The 7,270-nt window shown below is 32.8% G+C and overlaps 1 protein-coding gene across 1 annotated transcript; it reads right to left on the bottom strand.

Moving 5' to 3' along the window:
* Window positions 1-3,537: 3,537 nt before the first annotated feature.
* LOC130981247 (pollen receptor-like kinase 1) lies at window positions 3,538-7,270 on the bottom strand. The gene is made up of 4 exons (XM_057904851.1): window positions 6,628-7,270; window positions 5,582-5,837; window positions 4,667-5,037; window positions 3,538-4,130 (listed from the first exon to the last, which is right to left on the bottom strand). Exons 1-4 carry the CDS (start codon window positions 7,268-7,270, stop codon window positions 3,538-3,540), a joined length of 1,863 nt encoding a protein of 620 aa, XP_057760834.1.

Below are 7,270 nucleotides of genomic sequence, written 5' to 3'. Positions count from 1 at the left end.
TGTTCTCTATAAGAATGTGTAAATAGGAAAGAAGAGAAAAGTACAAATCTAGGGTGAGTAACTCTTGAAAAGAAAAGGGCGAGAAACACAAAAACAAGTGACATCACTTATAGGGAGTTACTTAACCCTATTCAAAATCAATTCCTTTGATCAATGTTATAATTATGTTTGTCATCAAGGGGGAGATTGTTGAGTTATGTATATAACTAATCCTATTTTGATGATGACAAATATTATTTTATTGGGTTAAACACCCAATTAGTTTTGATGGCCTTATTTAGTATTGCAAGCCAAAAATATAAACATAGCAGTAGGCCAAAATGGAACAAAAAAACAGAATTTGCTATTGTGGGTAATATTTACAAACGAAGCCCAAATGAGAAATGACAATGAAATCACATGGGTTGAGAGGTAAGCGAAAAGAATCCAAGACCTAGGTACATCACTCAAGCTGAAGCCTTCCAATGCACTTCACAAGTGTGCTTCGATCAGAATCACACAGAGAGAGAGAGAGAGAGAGAGAGAGAGAGAGAGAGAGAGAGAGAGAGAGAGAGAGAGAGAGAGAGAGAGAGAGAGAGAGAGAGAGAGAGAGAGAGAGAGAGAGAGAGAGCTTCTTCTTCTTCACTCATTCCCTAAATCTCTGCTACTCTAATTTGGGATAAATGGAGAAAGTGATATCTGATAATCAATACTGTGAACCAAAGGTCAAAATTATTTCTTGGGGGAAAAGCTCTAACTCAAAGGTTTAGATCTGGGTTTACCACTGAACAACTTTTTCATTGCGATCCTGAGATTTTCGGTCAAGCAAAAAGGCTTGGATTCAAAATTCTTAATTTAGGGTTTAATTGAAAATAGTGAAATGGTAAGTTGGTGAAGCACACAGCTCGAGGAGTTGACTTGGAAGAAAGTAAATCAGCAACATTGACAGAGGTACAAAAGAAAATTTTTTCTTCTTTTTGAAGGTAAGGAGAGAGAACCAGATTTTGAGTTTATTCTAAAGAGTTTCTCTCTGAAGAGTTCATCACCTTTGAACAGTGTTTTCTAGTAAAAGAAGCATTCCACCAAGATGAAGAACTTAATCAAAGTCAACTGAATCTGGTTAAATTTATAGCAACAAAGGCTATTGAAGCATTAATCTCCTTCATGTTTTACAGTTTGTATTTCATTTTCATTGTATATCTTTTTGTAATTTCTTGAGAGGTAAAAGGATTATTGTGAGAATCCAAGAAAATGCCTATGAGTGATAAAATGTTGAGTGACACACTTGAGAGAAAAGCCTAGAGTGATTTCAGATTTCTTTATGTTGTTTCATGTGTCTTGTATCTTGTACTTGTGAGGTGCCCTTTTCTAAGTTGGGTTAGCATTTAGAGTGAAGAGTTAGGTATTAGCATAACCAAGTCAAGTTAGTTGGAAACTTGATAGAAAAGGATTGGGTGAATCCTATGAATTGGTGTATGTAATACTTTAACTATAGTGGAAATTTCACCACTGTTGTGGTAGAGACTGGATGTAGGTTGCATTGCACAAGGCAACTGAACCAGGATACATGCTTGTGTCATTCTTCTTCTTTTACTCTAAGTTCTATTTTCTGTTATTTATGAGACAAAACTAAATTGTCTCATAAAGTTTTCACTGCACAGTTCAAATAGACTCTAAGTAAAGTTTGCAAGTAAAGGCTAAATTCATTAAAGTAAAAGAAGGCCATAGATTCAACCCCATTCTCTAAGCCTTATACAACCTTCATTCTTCCAACCTTCTCCTCTTCAACAATAATGACCAACAAGATTGCCCCCATCACCACCACCAGACTCGACGACACCGCAACATGACAAATCCTCCAAATTAGTACTGACAGTAACACATCCATAACCACATCAACCGAAGAAGAAGAAGCAAGCAAGCAAAGATAATGAGAATAAAGAAACAACAACACAACAAAAAACTTCCAATGATAAAAAATAAAGTCGAAGAAGAAGCGATTATGTCGTCAGAAGTAGAAAATAACTACCATCTGGTGGTTCGGTTAATCCCGGAACAAACGACACAAACAACCGAAACCGAATTGAAGAACATTATTTTCGGAATTGTCACATCATCAAACTTTCGGAACAAAGAAAAGAATACTTCAAGATATGGCAGAGACAAAAAGAAACTAGAGGCGTTGTTTGGCTGGATCAGAAAGTAAAAACGAAGGGTTACCAGAGTTTAGAATATTCTTCAGATTAGTGCCAAGATGAACAACATCAAGGAGGAGGAGATGAGTGGAGACGAAGAATAAAAATGAACATTTGGAGGGTTAGGATTTTATAAGTGAGAATTGGATCAATTTAGGTGTTTTAATTAAATTTGAGGTACCAATTTGAGTTGAACTCATTACGTGTCCACATCAACATGCAGTTAACTGTACACCTCAGCGCCGTTAAAAGGTCCAGTAACTTTGGACTAACAAAAATTCACGATTTTGATAGTAAAAAACTTATTTAATTATTTTAAAAAATGAGAAACTAATCTAAAGCGAGTTAAAAATTTCAATAACCATTTTGGACATTACCTCAAAATTTATTTGTTTCATGTTGATCACTAAAAATATATGCTCCATTCAGTTCCAATACTTGCAATTCATGTTTTTTTTTTTTCAGTTCAATATCTATCATTTTCACAGTTTAAGAAAATAATTGTTAACTGTTTTTATCCCTTTACCCATTTTTATATTCCGTAAGATTATGTACAATGAAGAAAAAAAACTGGTATTATAGATTAATTATGAAATAAGAATAATCCACTAAATATTTTCTAATCAATTTCTTATTTTAAATTGCTTAGTTAGTCCTGTGCAGAGTCAAAATCCAATGAGTCTGTGTATGGGGTTGTGGGTCTATATAAAATTATAAATAATCAATAACAAATATGGATAAAAATTGGGATTATAATTTGAAAATTTAGATACAACTAAATATGTGTAAACTATATAGTAATCTAAATCCCAACAAACTTTTAATAACTAAAAAAAATTCTTTTAAAAAAGAATAATCAAGAATAAAAGAATTTCTCACTTCCAAGATGTTAGGCGACTAACATTTTTCTCTTGTATTTGTCTTGTATTTGAGCCAACATTTGCTGACTCTAATTTTTTTTAACTAAAAATGTTAATCGCCCAACATACTCCTCAATTGTAACCTCAACCTACGGCATTACATCATTGGTTGTAGGTCCTCTGTTCCTCATAATTTTGCATATTTCCCACACCAAGAAAGAAAAAAGAAAAAGTTTTAAAAGAATAAACAAATTTGGAAAACCCAATAATGATACATACTAAATACATGGATGAACCATTCCAACCAATTCTTTCATGCCTAGCACACTTTTTTCTCAAACCCAATTGTAATCATCATCTACACATCCTGATCCAAATCATCATCATAATCTAATCTCACTTAGCCTTTGAAACAAGACTTTGTTGTCAGCTTCATCATATTCATATCATAATTAAGAAGATCAACTCATATATTAATTAATCTCCCCCATCATATATTATTATTAATTAAGATCAATTTCACCACTCTCCTTCACCTCTTGGATTCTATCCACAGCTTCTTTGACATCCAATCTCTTTTCAACATCAGCTTCACAACAAGCCAATGCAATCCTTAATAGCTTTGCCATCTCAACCTCATTTTCTTTGCTTGCACCCATTTCTTTATCAAAAACCTCACTACTCCACTCTTCAGGAACAACTGAATCAACCCAATTTGCTAAGCTCAATTCACTCCCTCTCCCTTGTTGCAAGAAATTTGCTGGGAATTTTCCAGTTAGGATCTCCAAGATTAAGATCCCAAGGCTCCAAACATCAGTCTTCTTTGTAACTCTGCCTTGTTGCAAATACTCTGGTGACTTGTAAATTACCATAATGTCTGATGCAAGCTCTTGATTAATCACCGGCACTAGACCATAGTCTGTTAGGACTGGTTCATAATTTTCATTTAGAAGAACATTTGATGATTTTAGATGTCCATGTGGTGCTATTAGACTTGGCATCTCTTTGTATAGATATTCAAGACCTTTCGATATGCCTTGCACTATCTTTAATCTTGTTGGCCAATCAAGGCTTGGTTGCCCCAATGCTTGGTGTCCTGAAAATTTTTTTTCAATAAATAAATAACTATTCTATATACAATCATGTTACGGATACAAAAAAAAAAATAATAGCTACCAAATTAAATTATTCATTCATATAGAATATATGTTAAAATACAAAATATATTTTAAAAATAAACTAACCAACACATATATTTATACACATAATAATTGATTTGGTTGCTGATCTTCTATATAAGTATAGCATCTTTATTCTATATAATAAAAAAGAAGTGGTGCATTAATATTTCGGTCAAATCAATTAATGATTGGGGAAAATCTTTTTGATATAGAATATAGTATTATTTTTGACGATGGAAGATTTAAAGAATTAACAATTCTAACAATAAAAAATTTAAACAAATTCAATACTCATCAAACATAAATTGAATTAGTTTGACAAAACTATCAAATAATCTACCAATCTTTTATAGTTTTATCAAACTAGTCAATCTAATCTTTCATAGTTAGAATTCTAGGCGCATAAATATTTCATAGTTAAAAATGGTAGTTTACTTGGCAACGAACATACCGTGAAGGCGAACAGCCAAGCTGCCATTAGGAACAAAATCAGTAATCAAGAGCTTCTCTTCCCTTCTGTAGTAGTAAGCTACCAAAGGAAGCAAATTAGGATGACTCAAGATCCCAATCCTTCTCATGTGTTCTTGAAAATCTTCTTTATTGCAATTGTTCATCTGCTTGAATCTTTTCACAACCACCATTGGTCCACTTAACAAAGAAGCCTTATAGGATGAACTGTAACAACCACTGCCCAAAATCTCAGCAGAGGCCTTCAAAAGATCTTGCATATCAAACTCTTCCCTGTCATCCTCCCTCTTCACAAATGACAACCTCATGCTATGTTTCTTGCTTCCACGGGAAGATCCAGTTGACCTTAAAGACCTACAGTTGTTAATCCAGAAATTTTTTATATAATCATAATACATCATGTATGATTCGCACAATATGTATAATGATATTTTTATATATTGCTAATAAAATGAGTACATATTTTGTAATGATCAATAATTATTTAAAAAATAACATTTTTAATTATGCTTTTTGACATTTGGTCATTACTACTATGTTGATAAAAAAATAAGTGTCAATAAAAATATTAACAAAAAATGTTTATCTTTTGACAATTATTGATGGTAGAAAAATGTTTCTCAATATTTTTATCTACAACTATTAATTATTATTATTATTATTAATGTTATTTTTTTATTTGTATAAGTAATGAGGGTAAACAAAAACTCTGTAATAGTTTTTGAGAGAAATAATATTTACATTATTTTTTATAGTATAAAACATAAATTTTTTATCTTTTCTCATTTTTTTATTACTTTAATACTAAAAGTGAAAAGACACATATTTCGCAATTTAAATTTTATTTAATGATTGTTTTTGTTGTGGATAAAAAAAAAGAATAAATCTGAGTTAAAACCTGTGGCTACCACCATCATCGGAAAGATCTCCTACTTTCTTGTGGAAGCTTGACGGTATTGATGGACTCTCGAATGAAGAAGAAGGCTCTCTGCGTTGTTGTCTTTGTTTTTTTCTGTGAAGAAGGAGTACTATCACTGCTGCAATCACAAATATTGCTACCGCAGCAAATATAGCAAGCACTATTATGCTTGCTAATGATGTCTTATTCGACGGACATTTGTTACGTAATGGCGCTCCACATAGCTTTTTGTTACCTGAATATACACATCAATAATCAATACTTTCGTAATGTACTATTCCGCCAAAAATAAAATACTTGTATAATAACACATATTATAATTATGTCAGCTTATATTTATAAATGAATTCATGTTTACATGAGTAGTATTTTTAAAATTATACTACATATATATTAAAATTAATCACTAAAATTAGTCACTAATATAAATATATATCGAAAATAAATTAAATCACACATATATTTATACATAAAAACATTGATGATTAATTTTAATAATTAATTTCAGTATATAAATAGTATTTTTATAAAACTTTTGCTAAAATTTAAAATTAAACAAAACTTTTTTATAGTTAAAAATTATTAAATAATTTGACATAACTAAATTAGAATTTAATAATTTTTAACAATTAATTTACATAAGAACAACTGAATGCGAATATTCGGGAAACAAAGAATAAATTACAAGAAAGTATTGGAAGTTAATGGAATATTTGTACAATGTGTACAATAGAGGTTTATGGATGTCTGATTCAGTATTAGAGATATAACCACTAGTGTTACCTTTTCCCATCCGCTTAAATTGAGATGAGTGGTTTCATGAGGTGGTATCAGACCTCAACTTAAACTTTTGAGATTAGTAATTATTCTAGATAGTATAAGTGATGTTCATTTTTTAATTCATATTAAGTCACATAAATAACTCATTATACATATTGTACAAATATTCTATTGGCTGTATTTGCTCTCTAACAGGATTCATAAATTATAAAAATAGGGCGTAATAGGGGAAAAAAAAATGTTACCGGCGAAAGATGCACGAGGAAACTTGGTCAAATCGGAAGGTATTTGTCCCTGTAATTTATTATCAGCGAGGCTCATTGATCTCAATGTCGGTGGCATACTCGGAATATTTCCACTGAATTGGTTTCCCTCCAACCTCAGCTCTCTAAGCCTTGGCATTGTGGATAACGAACTTGGCAACGGACCACTAAACTTGTTATTGGACAAGTAAATCTTCTTCAGCCATTGCAATCCGGCGAAGGCATCGGTCGGAATCTCGCCGGAGAAATGGTTATCGGAAAGATAGATCGCCTTCAATCCCGGCAATTTGTTGAGCTCCGGCCACGAGCCTTCAAGATTATTGTGCATGAGACTGAGTGTCCTCAGATATGGTAGACCCTTCAAGGCGTCCACATCGATGGATCCTTTGATCCCCATCCTCTCGAGCTTTATCCCCCATGTGTTCCCGTTATAGCACAAAATGTGAGGCCAATTCGCCTTCGCTCCGTTACATGGAGGCGTTGTTGAATTCCATGAGGATAAGGCGTCGTTGTTTACCTGAAGGGACTCCTTGAACTTGAGGAGGAGGTCGGTGTCGGAGGCGCCGATGGCCACGCTGTGCATCATAAGGATGGCGACGGCGGCGGTGACGAGGATGAGTGCCAT

Source organism: Arachis stenosperma, chromosome 5 (assembly GCF_014773155.1).
Source record: "Arachis stenosperma cultivar V10309 chromosome 5, arast.V10309.gnm1.PFL2, whole genome shotgun sequence".
Taxonomy (NCBI): domain Eukaryota; kingdom Viridiplantae; phylum Streptophyta; class Magnoliopsida; order Fabales; family Fabaceae; genus Arachis; species Arachis stenosperma.
Note: the sequence above shows the minus strand (reverse complement) of the source record. Positions and strands in the feature narration are given on the sequence as shown.

What these genes read in the sequence shown, in the direction of transcription:
- LOC130981247 (XM_057904851.1), bottom strand. Translation starts at nt 7,270, where the DNA reads ATGGCACTCATCCTCGTCACCGCCGCCGTCGCCATCCTTATGATGCAC. An exon ending in TCCTCGTGCATCTTTCGCCG is followed by an intron (nt 5,838 to 6,627) that starts GTAACATTTTTT and finishes GTGTATATTCAG; the next exon opens with GTAACAAAAAGCTATGTGGA. An exon ending in GATGATGGTGGTAGCCACAG is followed by an intron (nt 5,038 to 5,581) that starts GTTTTAACTCAG and finishes TAACAACTGTAG; the next exon opens with GTCTTTAAGGTCAACTGGAT.